Here is a 15,326-nt window from a genome sequence, read left to right on the forward strand (position 1 = left end):
AAAACCACCAAGACCGTCTTTCACAGCATTACAGGCAGGATTCTCTCCATTCTTCTCATTACTCAGCTAAATCCAATTCTCCTCATTGCCATTTGACTTGCAAGGGGTTTTGATCTAGGCTTTGTTTTCTAAGCATTTGTCTTATCCAGGAAAAGCACTTTAACCTAGAACAAATAGCAGGGAATAAGCAGGGAACTCCATAAAGAAAGGGTCATAGTTCCAGATCTGCAGCCTATCCTCATATTTTGGGGATACGTGGTCCAGAGAGATTGCAACAGCTTCCATGCTTCCTCCACTTCCAACCCCATGAGCTCAAGAACAGCAGACTTCAGTGGTGCTGTTACTTTATCAGTGCTTGCTCCTTAGAAATCTATTTACAGAGACTTGCCTTATCTTTCCATTCAGATTCAAGTAAATCACCTGGTGATCATTCAGTCCAAAGGTTTGGACCAAAGGTAGGTAGCTCCTTCAGAACATCCTTACCCTTTACTGAAATCAACACTGCACAAGTGTCACACCATCTCCACTCAATACACATTGAGTCATTGCTTCCAGAAATAGCACTTGTTTTTAGCTCACATGAGGGAAGATCCCCAGTACAACAAATATAGTCAACTTTTCATTTGGGCAGACAGGGAAGCAAACAGCTGGCAAAGACACGCTTTGTTTACCTGCTCTATTTGATGACTGATTTTCTGGTTCCAGAATCCTTTACCTAAGGCTCTAGCCTTTACGCGGCTTTTAAGGATTTCAGTTTAAAAAGTTAAATTTGAAAAGCATCAGTTGCTCTCCTGCTGAAGAGTGTGGATAAGGTTGTGCTATACCATCTGGTCCCAGCTGATTTTATGCTATTAAAGCGAGTCATCTTTTTAAATCAGTAACTAAGTATTTTTAGTTTGCATTTGTTGCTATTCTACAGCTGGGATCACAGTGTTTTGAAGTAAATCAGATGAGAATTATACTGTGCAGAATGTAGCAGCAGATATTCAGTGCACCTATATTAGGTTAATGTATTCTTTTTATGGATTTATTTTTCTTAGTCCAAGAAATGCAGAAAAGAACAGGGAAAATAATGAAATCCTTCAAACAACTGATTTACTCTATATCAGGGATGTGTTTACCTGCCCTACTTAGATGGGGAAAAAAACAAGTTTTAGCTAAATGTGGCTAGATATGAATATTTTCATCTTTTATTTCCATAAAGATTAGCTACATATGGCCCCTCGAGTAAACAATGTGTATTGGCTTATAAGCTCTATTGGGAGGAAAAACAGCAGCATTAAAGATGGATCTTCGCTCTCAGTTCCACTGCAACTGCACTGCAGCCCAGAGGCTACAAGAAACAAAAATGTTTATTGATTACTTTCCCCATAACTTTGTACAAAGAATATTGAAGAGCAGAGTGTACTAATGACTTAACTTCCTTCATTTAGTTGCAACATGAGGATGGAAGAAAAAAGCAAAGGGGATGTTATTTGTTTAAAGAAAATTGGGACTAGGGAGAAACACATAACCTTCACTCCTTTCAAATTAGGAATTGTTTCCAGCAGAATATATTCACATCCTTAAAAATAATGACTGAAATACTGTTTTATCTACTCACTGTAGAGCAGGAACAAGGCAATAACATTGTGCTCCCATGGCTAACAGACTGCCTTTTGAGAGACCTATTAACAGACACCAATGCAGTGCAGCTCCACTTCCAGTACAAGGGCACTTGCTTTCCACCACTTCTTGCAGCCCTCCTCGTCTCCCTTCCTTCGTTCCCCCCCATTTGTTCATGAAGGTTACTTCATTCTCTCTAAGCAACTTTAAAGCAGGTGCAATACACAATAGGAAACGTGTAAATGGCAAAACTGAAGTTATAGTTCAAAGTAACCATGCGCTGCAGAAAAGTTCTTGTGGCATGGCTGGAAGCCTTTACATTTCATCCAGTGAGGGAGCAGCTCAGCTCTTTTCAACTTCAGCTCACCTATATTCAGCATAAATGAGTTTTCTAATTAAAAGACAAGTAAAATCATTAAAGATAGTCACCTAGTTGTTCTGCACATTCACAGTCAATACCACGTCCCAAATGCATATTTGTACTGCCTAATTTTAAGTGCTTAGTAGAGCTCACAACCTTTGCCTCAATAGCAGAGGCACATCTGACAGACAGCCAAGACAACCATAATATGTAAATACTACATGAGGCATCTAGAACTAGCCTCCTTCAAATGCTTATCTATCAGAAACATACTGACATCTTAACCAGTATAATGCTATATTAGCAAACAAGAGTTTTCCTGATTGCACAGCAATCACTGTTACTTCAGTCTGTCAATTAGACAAGTAACAGCATTTCTTGATTTGTAGATTTCTCTGCTGACAGTTTCTGACTGACAGAGGACACAAAGTGGCATAACTAGCACCTGCTTATATTTTTACAGTCTGTCAAAATCATTAAGACAAGGCTGCTGCCAGCCCCACAGCCCAGCAGAAACTAGTCCATTGGTGAGAGAACAGGGCAAATGCAGCAACTTGATCACCAATACCCTTCCCTGGTGGAGACGCACTGACACCTTCAGTACTTGCCACAGTCACTCCCTAGCTGCAACTCTTAACAAAAATTTATTAAGTGGTTTGGTTGCTGACAGTACTGTCTTTGAAGTCTCCAAATGCACACAAGAATGCCCTTTGCTATGAAGATCTACACTTTCTTCAATTTGACTTCAGGTGAGAAAACAAACATACTTTACAATTGCGTTCTGTTCAAGTTCACATCACTTGAACATTTATCAGCTTCTCCTCTACTCAAAGCATTATTCATTTCAACAGCATTTTCCCTTGCTTTTCATCCTATCCTCAGAGAGGCAGTAAAACAGATTTATCTTTACCTTCTGATCTTTATTGTCCATTGTCACTTTTATAGATAAAAGCTTTTGCTTTGTTTCCTCTGCATCCAGATAGTGGTTCTGCCTAGAAATCCAACTTTTCTGGGTGCCGTTTTGCTTTCTGTTAATCATCTCCTCGTGTGACTAAATTGGCTTTGTCACCATCTGCCTTACTGCATTTGGTATTATGAAGTGTTTCCATGTTTGTAAATTTAAAAGTGAACCTCCAGCAAGAGAAGAAATCACAGATACAGTGCTTCTGAAACACCAACATATGCCTAAAAAACAAACCAATATCAACTATGGTTGACCAGCAGTGGCTTTACTAATGATGGCTCTTTGTTAATTTGGTTCTGTTATTCCCATCCTCAATTCCACATTTAGATAGGATTGCAGATGTGGCTGCCTCAGGATATTTCATTAGTCTGGGAAACTTGAGAAGTTGGTTCTTCTAGTGACCATATAGGAGAGAAGACAAAAAAAAAAAAGATGAGGGACATCTGGGAAATGCTAATTTCATCTTCAAGGAAAAAAACTACAGCCACTTTAAATGACAACTTATTTGTATAAGCATGTTTGATCGATAAGTAATGGAATATTTACAAAGCTTTCCTAATAGTTGATGCAACATGTATATACATGTGTCTTGCCCTACTGCCAAAATCTCTATGAACTGGAAAAGCACAGAATTTAACTGTAGACTGGAGTTATGCTACTCCCCTAAGCCTGTCAAAAAGTAAGGAGCATTGCTTCTATTAGCAATGGGTAACATTAACAGGGGTACTTGAGTACTGCAACCAGAGAAGTTTCGAGGGAGGTTGCATATGAAGTATAGCCCTAATTCTATGAAACAAAAGTGAAAATTGTCTTCTCTATATTCCTTAGGCTCTAGATAACAAAAGATAAACAAGTGTAATCTCTCTATATTTTATTAGGAATTGGTCATCATAGTCCCATCTGCTCTATCAGTCAATTCCAGAACATCTGAATGTAATATTAAAGCTAACCCAGTGCAGGATACTTACTCCTGTTTCTGTTTAAATAGCAGTATATTTCAGTTTTGGCTTGATCTAATGCAGGTTTTATTGAAACAAGTATATTACTGCTGAATTCAGTTTAAGTTTTCAATACATTTTCTATAAACTGAATGTGTGAATATTCTCTACATTACTCTCCCGATAGCAGAAGTCCCATGGCAAAGCTGACTAAATACCTGCTTAGCAACACAGCATGACAAAGCCATACGCCTTTCCCACTCAGGTCACAGAGTCAAAACCGACCCTTCTGCCTTGATGAACAATTATTTTCTGAGCAGCAATTGGAAGAGGCTCACCACAGTACACTGAGGCCAGAACCCCACTGCTCAATATCACAGTAGCTGTGAGCCAACAACAGCCACTGTGTCAATGAAATGTTGCTGTGCAGCTTGGAAATAAACAAAACAAATTAAACATGGATTTTGCAACCTGAAGTTCATCTGACACAACTGTACAAGGTCAGCAGCCCATCTGAAACTGCACTGAGCAGTCATTTCATTCAAGATTACAGTAGGAAATTTGCAAATGATTAAACTTCAGGCCACCAACACTTTGGTCTTCGGTTGAAAGAAGTTCATTGAGATTCCAGAGACACTACCAAACCTACCAGAAGCAAAATCTGGGTGGATATACTTCACAAACTGTGGAGACCAAATAAACAGGAACAACAGAAGGAAGAAAGTTTTGGAGAAAGAAAGAAGGCAGCCCAATGTAAAGCAGCATCTGAGGCTTCTTGGAGGAATTAGGCTGTGGTTGGCTCTGAAGACTCAGGTTGGACTGACAACCTGACCCTTGGTGGTTTCACTGTGCAGATTTATCTTTTCAATTTGCACTGCATAAAGCACTTTTGAAAACATATGGTAAATGGAGACATTTCTGAACACATCCCATGTAATAAATACATTTTATGTTGTATAATAAATAACCAGATTCAATTAGGCTCAGCATAGGAGCCATATTTTGTGAGTATTGTTAGAAATTTTAACATCTAACAATTTTGGAAGAAAACATTAACTTTCAAAAAGAGCATCAAGTTGATAGTCTGATGTCTCCTTACAGCCACAGCAAAAAACCTGGATCCCATTATTGTAGTTATCTTGAGAATGGCATTTTAACTTCTTATCTGTGCAAGCCAGGAATAACACCTTTGAATCTTCATCTTTACACTTGTGGAAATTATACACTAGATGATATGTGGTTAAACTTAGCTGCAGTGGTCCAAATGCAGTTTTACATGAAAATCAGACTGCCAGTATCTTGGAACGAAGCTGCGGGACCAAGCTATTGAACTTCTGCCTTCCCAGAAGGAAACAAAACTATAAAGATCCAAGTAAAAAAGGATCCTTGAAATTTAGCATGGAATAGTAAACTTCATGTGGGCAAGCTTTCTAAAAACACTACCTTCCTGCTCTGGGGGTGGGGGGGTGGGGGGGTGTAAGACATATCCTTATTCCATTTGTTTGTCAAGTTTTGAAATTTTGTTACTCCAAAGCTCCCCCCCCCCCCCCCCCCCCTCATTTTTTCCAGGCAAAACTGGAAGCCAAAGCTGGATGACAAGGAAGTTAAATAAACTTTCTTCTGTTTGGAACCATGTTTGTAAAAGCATACTACCAACTTGGTGTGTGAAGAGATGAATAATCATTTGTTATTACATGGAAAAAGATGGATTTGACAAAAAGATGTGGAATGTTTTCAGATGATTTCATTGTTCTGTTGGATTGAGGTTTGATTTCAGCCTTCCCTAATGTTCCCAATCTGCACATCACTAGAATTCTCCCTCCCTCCCCCCCATCATTTCAATGCAGTTTTCTAAGAAGGGAAAAAAAAAAAAAGGATTCAAAGTTTCTGGATCCTTTGAATTTTCCATCGAGTCAGTGGAGTTTCTCTCCAGGTTTGCTGGAGCAGACTGTGGTCCTGTAAGATGCATCTCTTGTGGTTCACCCAAGATGTTATTTGGGAAAATCGGGAATTTTCCAAATGCTATGCTATCATTTTAAAATAAGTTGGTAGTTTGGTTTCCTATGATGCATGCAGGATTAGTCTGGAAACTACAGCAATCAATTGTGGCCAAGTTTTGGATGACAGTAGATATTTCAGTCGTGGAAACTTGTGCAAGATATCTATAAGCAGGGAACAGCACTGATTCTCTATCACTGCTATTGCCATCTCCTGCTTTCATTTGCTCACTACCAGAGTTATGTAGCTTATGTTTTATGTCTATACCATAAGATCATCAGGTTTGGAACAATCATAACTTCTCTATACAGTACATAGCACGGTAAGATGTAAATATTTGACTGCATATATTGGGTAGATAATAACAGTCCATTAGCTCTTCGAACAGCAACAAACAAAAACAGTCTACAAACCAGCCAGTAAAATCTTTTGGAAATGGAAGCTGTGGCCCAGGTGCTCAAAGCAAGAAAAATTACACTCAAGAAAACAAGCAACTCTTGTTCAGATATCTTTGCACATTTTTTCTGTTTGGATGTGTTCAATACACTTTGAGCAGCAATCTGTTATTGGAGTATTTGGAAGATGCACATAGGGCCTGTTCTAAGTTTTACTTCACATGAGCTACTGCGTACAATAATATTAAATGGGTTGGGCACGTTGTAGCACTCCTACTTGACTTAGAGAAGTGAAAAGCAGTACCAAAGAAAATGCCAGTTTTCATTATGATTCACATAGATACATCTTATATATTTCATAAACCCAGTAATAGCAAGGAAAAAAAAAACAGGAGCAGAAAAATATCACCACCATTTATGATAACCTGCACCCTGATTACTAACAAACCTGCTTTTTTTTTTTTATTCTTTCAGGTAAATATATTCTGAAGCGAATAACAGATGACTGATGCTGCAATACAGAAAATCCTACATCAGCTACATTACAATATTTTTAAATAACGTTCCAACCTCTCAACCATCGTATGCTATCAGCATTGCTCTAGATTAGTTTTCTGTACATTTTCATCTTTGAATCTCTGGACAGAAGATTAGTTTAGGTCATATCATCAACACAATGAGTTTGCTGATTTCTCAAGCTAAATTAAGGGAGTATCATTACCACAGGAGCCCAACTGTGCTATGGAAGCTAAGTGCACTACACTTACACATGTATTTAACTTCAGTTTCATTGTCATAGTACTAGCTTCTACTTGTGAAAACCTGGTTAAGGCTGTATTATGCATGTATACATGGGCTCATATGCAGGATAAAAACGTACAAGACAGACTACCACAGTAAAGCTGCAGTCATCTCAGGCTAACATCCTCTAAGTTCACATTCATTTCAGCATAACAACGGGTGTTGTCTTTTTCTGCATGCAAAGCAACATGGTCATCAGTAATTCTCTTTCTAATTTCACATACCTCAACGTATTTCTCAGGCAGAGGTCCTAGTCTGTCATTCACGTTGGCTGATAGCAATCCTATGTAGGGGCAGATCTGATCCACTTGAACACTAAAAAAAAAAGAGAAATAAGACTGAGTACCTAGATCAGATTCCATACAGATAAAACTGACCTTCCATTTTAAAGACAAAAACAGCCTCATTAAAATATGTTTGCTGGGGCCAGTTTTGCAGCAAAAATAATTGTTACATGAACATTAATTACAGGTGGAGGTTTTCGCAGAGAGTGCATTCTCAAACGTGAGCACAGAAGCTGGAGGAGAACAATTCCCTTCTGACACACTAAAACAAAAGCTAGCTGAAGTGTACATGAAAGCTTTTCAAAATCAGCCAATACCAATTTAAACAATTTGAGACCCTTTGTCCAATTTTTGCCTGCACGTAAAGACACCTATGTAATTCTCCTACTTAGTTCTTGTAAAAAAACCCCACATGTAATGGTTTATGATAACATAAATAGTAATGATTTACTTGGCAAGTCCGTGCAACATACCAACAGGCCTGAAAGCCAAAGGCTGAAGCCCAGCCCCAGCCGTTACTTAAAACAAAGCCACAAGATCTCCAAGCCTCAAACTGCCAAGTCTCACCAAAAAGGTGATGATTTAGATCCACTAAATTTCACATCGAGTAAATGAACTGCTGAAACTTGGTCTTCAACCAATGCTTGGAGCAGACATCAAATCGCAGGGTCTGAGATGAGAAAGGTTCATCCAGAGGACACTGCAACAGGTCTGAGCCCAAATAGGTATAAACAAAGTGAGCTGTACAGCTGCCTCATTATTATACTCAGATGGCCAGAAACATTTTATGTCCTGATGATGCTGCGTACAAGGGATGGGAAAAACAGTTCTGTTATTATGCAGAGATTTTAAAGATGAATGTCTTTAAAAGCATGAAGATCAAAAAAATCAAATTAAGATCCTGCTGGCGATGAGTTTGTGAATTTTTTTGTTTCTGTGGACCAGAATCAGCAAGATTTATTTTTGTAATGGAGCCTTTAAGATTCTGTATCTCCAGCTCAGCAGGGATCTCACAGGAGCAGCACGTGCAATGAGCTCAGCACCGTGCAGCTGGAGGGCAGAAGTGCTGCTGCATCACAGGGCTGGGCTGCACCACTCTGCACCCACCCAGAGGGCACCACAGAGACAGAGGCTCTTCACCTTTTGCTTGTGTACAAAATATTTGTAGAAAACAGGCAGTCTTCCTAGGGAAAAGCTGGTTCAAACCATGTATCAGCCTTATTTTGGAGCCTGAACTTGCTCCAGAAGCTCCACCAGCCTTGCAACCTTAATAACTTGGTCTTCCATCAGTGGTGAATATCCTTATGAATTTTCACAAGGGACACCAAGGACCCAGAAACAATCATGTCTCAGCCCAAGGCACACTGAGATGGAAGCCATTCCCTGCATTTCAGCAGAGCTTTTAGTCTTTATCAGGCTCCAGGAATACTACAATTGCATATAAAGAGTTTGTATGCACTGATAAGAAGGGACAAAACAGTTTAGATTGCATGTCAGATTTCACAAACAAAAGTCAAGATGCCTGCTTCGCTAATGACATATATACATGGATATATATGAACTACACATTAGGTAAATCATCTCCATAATTAAAGCCATAATCCTCGAAGAAAACTGGTCATCACTGGCAGTTCATCGTCGCTCAATTCTGGCTCAGGCCTGAAGCAGTGTTCTTAATAGCTAATTTCAAACGGATTTTTTTTTCTTAAAAAGACTGTATATGACAGGAGATACTATATATTTATAAAACAGTGACCATAGGATTCCACTGTTTTCTTAAAGCATGCCTTAGAGCAGTCAGATATTTATGTGCCATAAGGAAAGGTTATCACAGCTTTGTGAAACAATCCTTGCCTACATGCTACCAGAACAAATTTATGTATGGCTGCATGCAGTGTGACCTGCCCCAAAGAATATGCTCCTAAAGAGGGCAATCAGGATCAGTCCCAGTTCCTTGACAACTAGCTCAAACTTTGCCATGCATTTTGTTGAGATGTAACAAGGCTCACACTCACGGCAATATGAGTTTCCCCAACAGAGTTTTCACTAAATTAAAGAACAAAACATAACTCTGACTCCAGTGCATAACTGTTGAGGAGCAGCAATGCCAGATTATAACTAACTTTCCTATACATTTCATTATAATTCAGCATTTGAGATCAACTTGCCCAAATTATGATTAGACCATCAAAACCTACTTAATTCCCCAAAACTTAACTATCTTACTTACTATTTCTTAACTTATATTTTAAAGGTTTTATTTCTGTTAAGGCAATTGACTGCCTCTGCTTTTGTGCTGTTGAAGCAACAGAACCCTCAATGCTTTCCAAAATCAGATTTTACTATAAAAATACATCATCGGGTCCCAATTATGAGCAGGAAGTACCCAAAAATGGTGATTAGAAGCTTAGTGTGCCCTACGAGATTACCTAGGAATTTTTCTGTTTAAATAATGTTGGTGGATTACCCTACATTAACAACATAATACGAGTTAATGAGGCACTCAAAACAAAAGTCATAGCACTACTCTTCTCTTGTTTAATTGCTTATAATCTCTGTTCAGTATAATACTAGGTGCAAACAATTAAATACAATGGTAAAGCAGTTCATCAAACCTAAGGAAGATCCATGGCAAGCATTCAGACCTCTATTCCCTGAGGTTAGAAGTTTAAAAACAGAATAATACTGAATCATATCCCCACTCATAGCCCTATTATCTTTCCTTTATTTAGCTCTTAGACAAAAACTGATGAAGAAGCCTAATCTCTAGATTTTATCATCAAGTAGTAAGAACAGATACATCACAATGTATAAATCCATGTCGCTTCCCTGGAGTCAATGGAGTTGTATTAATTTACTTTAGCCCAGGTCAGAGCCATTGCTTTCATATACTCAAAGCTAGGAGTACCAGATCTTTTTTTTTTTTTTTTTTTTTTAACCTCTCAAATCAGAATCATCACATCAAATATCTGTTTGATCTTGAAGAGATTTTACATGTTTTATTGGCATAATACTTAGACAGTGTTCATTTTTTTCCTAATTCTAATTCTTCTGTGCTACAGAAGCACATAGGAAGAAGTAAATACTTACAGATCCACAAGTAATTAAACTTAAGAGCGCTGTTGGGAGAATTGTCACAGCTGATCTTCAGACATCTCACCTGCCTAAATACACTTGCATAGCATTTACTTGTCTTTAAAAGGAGCAATAGATTAACAAACCACAGGTGCCAAATGAGGATGGAACAGAAGCTCCCTTTAAAGTTAAGCACACAAGTCCTAGTGTGGGCCAGTGGCCTCAAATCATTTAAGTGCTGTAAAGACTTCTCCCAGCAACTCGTCTCTTCCCACCTAGAATAAATTTCATCTCCGCTGTCTCACTCATCTACAGTAAACAGTGATTTCAACAAACACCTTCCATAGTTAGAGAGCAGGTGTTTGAAGGTAGGCTTTAGGAAGGAAGGCAATAGCTAGAAAACCCCAACACACGACTAAAAGACATCCACCAAGCTTTGCTCTTCAAGGGGCTTTCTCTAGAGAAAACATTTAGCTCAAAACAAACTGAGCTGCTGTGAAAACACCACCCTTAACAGTAAGCACAAAGCAAGTAAAAGCACAGCCCAAAAATTAATATATAAATGACATACAATTACCTTCACTCTCGCAGGCAGAGTAACTAATTTTACTGGTCAGTTAAGAAATTTAAAGACATGCTTACAATTCCCAAGGTCATCTAATGCAATAGCTCATAGCCTTAAGGATCAAGCAAAAGAGTTCTTGGCACTATCTTCCTCCAGTACAGCATTCATTCCTACCTCAGCTACCAAAAAGGGCCTCACGTGCCAGATGACATGGTTTATAATCTCTCACTCAGAAGCTAATTCACTGCAGCTGAAGCCGGCTCCAGCCTCACCCAACTGGGCTCCCTGGCAACAACTGTAGTGAGGACAGACACCTGTGTAGATGGTTAGTGCAAGAACCTTAACCTTTCCTGTGCCAGCGGTGTAGCCTGGTCCACGTACATCTCATCGCAGCCTTAAACATACACAAGTGTTCCAATGAAAGCAGCCTGTTCCTCATTAGCAATTTCACAGAGTCCGAAAATAATGATGTGACAACAAACTCAACAAAATTTGCTCTAGGGCACAACAAGAAATAGACAAGATTTCCATATTTTTGGAGGACAATTTACTGTACTTGAAAGAGATGAATTCTTTCTGTTTACATTAACCGCCTCACTATTTGGTCCAATTATTCCTACTACTTCAGCAATCATGTTATGCTTGTTCAAGAAGAAAGAAATAACAACAGCTTATCTAGTTGAGAGCTAAGAACAAACAGTAAAAAATCAGTGGATGTACTTAAGCACTACAGTTGTTGCTATTGTGCTAAAGAGATGATTCATGTTCTCATAGCAACTCGGGTGAAAGAAAAATGCTCCTCTTCTGAAAAGGCTTCTGTTGTAATGGCTAAAGAACTCTTGAATAATCAAGCTAAATGGAGAGGGGAAAAAACACTTCCCTATGAAATTACGGGCACTAAACTCAAGGACATGTTGATCTTTATATTATATCGATCTTCATACATATCTCAGTTAATAATCTGCCACTGTTATATACGGTATCGAGCCGAGACAAAAACAGACAGCATCAAATATCAGAAAGCCCTTTAAATAATGTGAATCTTCCAGCCAACAGCTGTGATAACCGAATGTTTATGGAGGCTTGCTACAGGAGAAATCTGTATCGTATATTCAAAGCCAAACACTCTTCAGTCAAAACCATTCACACAAACGATTACTACCAGCTCTTCACAAACTGCCCCATGCATTTTGCATTCACATGGCTAACTGGCCACAAGCAGCGAGCACCAAATCCTTTCTGGCATGGCTGTCATGCCACGCTCGTGTGTCACTTTGCTCTCACTGCACGCACATCACAGTCACAGCAGGTTGCAGGGAACTGGCAGGAGTGACAGAGAAGTCCGACTGGACTGTGGTCACGTTAAGCTGACTTCATAGTTTCGGTGCACTGTGATCTTGTCTTCACCCATTGAGGCTTATACTGTTACCACAGTCAAAATAGATCACAGTTTGCTAGCACATTACTGTCATGTTTTATTCATGCTGAATATGCTTTATATATTTTTTTCTATCCATTCATGGCAAAATGGTTTTCACAAAGCACTTGCTAAGTTGCTGCAGGCACGGAGGATAGGCTTGTCCTTGACCTGTGTTTTAACACTCCCCTTTGAGTAGAGCTTGAGTTTCAAATAATGGCCAGGTTGTGGGATTAGGAATCAATACTCAGGAGCGCTGGCAAGAGACAGGGGGCTTAATTTCCTGATATGTGTCAGCACAAAGCAAGCTAGACCTAGGCCAGGTATCATCAGTTACCAGCACTGCCTTCTGAAGCTGCTCCTAGACTGAACTTGCTGGGAAGGGATAAAGGCATTAGCAGTTGCTTTCCTTTCCCCAGCTGCACTCTCCTTTTCTCTCTCACCACTGTCTTCTTCCTCATCATCCTCTTCTGTTTCATTCATTGCTTTTCCCTATTTCCTCTCTCATCATTTTCCTCTTCCTCATCATCCTCCTCTCCTCCCCTCTCTTCTTTCCTGTTCTTCATCCACAGGAGCCTCAGCATCACCAGCTGTGGGTGCTGGAGCCGTGTGCATCTGGCATCATGTGCAAACCACTTCTGGCAGTACCCACCCAACCCTACAGGATGGAGCCTGCTTGGATAACAAAAACCCACAGTTGCCAGAGGAAAAAATTAAGTCTCTCAAACTGATTGTAGGGCAAAAAATTACTGTAAAACTCAGCAGAATCCCACCCAAAGGAAGGGATCATGGAAGTAGACCTTTTGATCTCACCAAGGTATGTTCCACATCATCCCTGTGAGGGAGCGTTCAGCTGGTGGCCCACAGCTGGCTGCAAGATGGGCTGCAGCCTTCAATGTTTATTTCCTCTGCCAATCTGTGTTGCAACTCTGTAGCCACAGTGAGTTCTGTAAGCGACCATTAATTAATAGCTTCAGCCAAGCAACACAGTTGCTGCCCTTTTTGCAGTGAGCATTTTGGAAACTAAAGCCATACTGGTAACTTCTCTTAAAAGTTTTCTCAACAAGTTTTGACAGCTTTAATACAGGAAAGTGAGATGGTAGCAGGATATCTACCCAGAGATTGTCATACGGTTTTCTTAAAAGCTTTTTAGGAACTTCTTGGAATGCCCAATGGTTTCGCCATCTTCTCTCTCTATCAGTTGGATTTTGGCAGAGAAGCACAGCAGGATATCCAAGAGCACCAAAAGAGGATGGACTCATTCAGGCACTACTCCCACTGGAACTCAGCTCCTGTGACTGCAGCAAAGTCCTGCTGGCAAAACACAACTGCAAGCTCAGCATCCAGCCCTAGAGCTCCTGGTGAGCATGCTACAGCAAGCTCCTCTGGATGCAGCAATTGCTGTGACTGTTCACTAACACTTTTTAAGACACTGACTTGAGCATGCACCTTATCCAGACCTTTCAAGGCACCCAGTGTTACACTGAGACTAACGTGCAAATTAAATCACAGCCTAGTTAGGCAAATAGGTTTAAATTTCATTATTATATTTGCTTTTAATATCTGCAAAATACAAAAATATCTAATAAAGAAATGCTTCTCTGCTTTATTTTAGAGTCATGTTGAAACAACTAAAGCAGCTCTTTGTGGACAAGGTATACACACCCCAAAAATTGCCCATAAATGAGATTCATCTTTGCCCTACACCCACTAGCTTCTAGAGCCAGCAAACAACCCCAACAGACAATGAACTTCACTTTCAAATTGCGTTGAGGATGTATCTGATGCAGGGCAGTCAGTGCAGGGAGCACTCCTGACGTGAACTTTCTTCTACTCCTGGAAGGCCTGGGAGCACGTACCCATCTGGAGTGCTGGGAGCACTTTTGCCCATACACCCGCATTTCAGCAATTGGCCCAAATGTCTTCTAGCTAATTTTGGTTTCCACAAGAGCTAAGCTGCATGCATATGGCTCTGTTATGATTAAATGATGCACATCTAAGTGCACTGTGTTTACAAAAAGAAAATGGTTATGAAGCGATGTTTTCGCTAGCTCTCTTTGTGTGCTTAGAACATAATTAACTGGAGGACAGGCTTGTCCTGACACAAGTCAAAAATGATTTAAACAGAGATCTTTCAAATTAAATGCTTGTGAGCCTGCTTTGCGGGTTTTATGGATTTCAGGAGGGCAGATTCACATGGCAGAGTGCACCAGGAAGTATGGGAACAGCACAAGAAATGCCCATTCCTTGCAGTACTTCTCTGGCTTGTCCGTTCCTGAAGCATTACAGCAGATGATTCATGAGGCAGAGAGTGTTCTGCAGTGCAATTTGCACTCTGCATCTGTGTCACTTCTTGACACAGTAAAGAGAAACTTGGATACACCAAAGGTTGGCCCAAAGTTAAAAATAATCTCTGGTAACAATAAGCGAGCTCTTCCTGGTCAGTATCAGACATGCAGACCCATGTAGATCACTGCTGTATTTCCAGCAAGCTTCAGTTCCAATAGTTGTGTTGCCCCAAATCCCCAGTGCAGGGGTGCATAGGCATTTGCAACCCCATTGGCATCTCTGTACAACAGCTTGGCTTGACCTTTAAGGGCATTTTATCCCGACAGTACCCAGAGAAACAGCCCACTGTACAAACAAAGGCATTTGGAAGTCACAGAATCATAGAATGACTTGGGTTGGAAAACACCCCAAAGATCATCTAGTTCCAATGCCCCTGCCCTGCCAACCGCTAAATCAGGCATATGCAATGGAGCTCAGCAAGAAGTGGAGTCCTGTGTTCTTTCTTTACCTCAGCAATATGATGAAGCTCAGCTTGGTTGGGCTCATTTTTCCCTACTGCCAACAGTGCAGTACTTTTTAAACCAGCAAACAAAGTTCTTGCGTGTGCTGCTTTGTATTTTAAAGCAGACCCCTA

The 15,326-nt window shown here is 40.0% G+C and overlaps 1 protein-coding gene across 25 annotated transcripts in view; it reads right to left on the bottom strand.

Moving 5' to 3' along the window:
• Window positions 1-15,326, bottom strand: part of LOC116243858 (uncharacterized) — a 654,784-nt gene that overhangs the window by 165,793 nt on the left and 473,665 nt on the right. For all 25 annotated transcript variants that reach the window (XR_016470628.1, XR_016470627.1, XR_016470625.1 and 22 more), the window contains one exon: window positions 7,287-7,377. Coding sequence is in view for 2 of the 25 variants with exons in the window: in XM_090149389.1 (XP_090005515.1) it covers window positions 7,287-7,377 (91 nt within the window). In the remaining 23 variants the exon portion in view is untranslated. The remainder of the gene's footprint in view (window positions 1-7,286; window positions 7,378-15,326) is intronic.

The sequence above is a fragment of the Phasianus colchicus genome, chromosome 13 (assembly GCF_987193195.1).
Source record: "Phasianus colchicus chromosome 13, bPhaCol1.hap1.1, whole genome shotgun sequence".
Lineage (NCBI taxonomy): Eukaryota > Metazoa > Chordata > Aves > Galliformes > Phasianidae > Phasianus > Phasianus colchicus.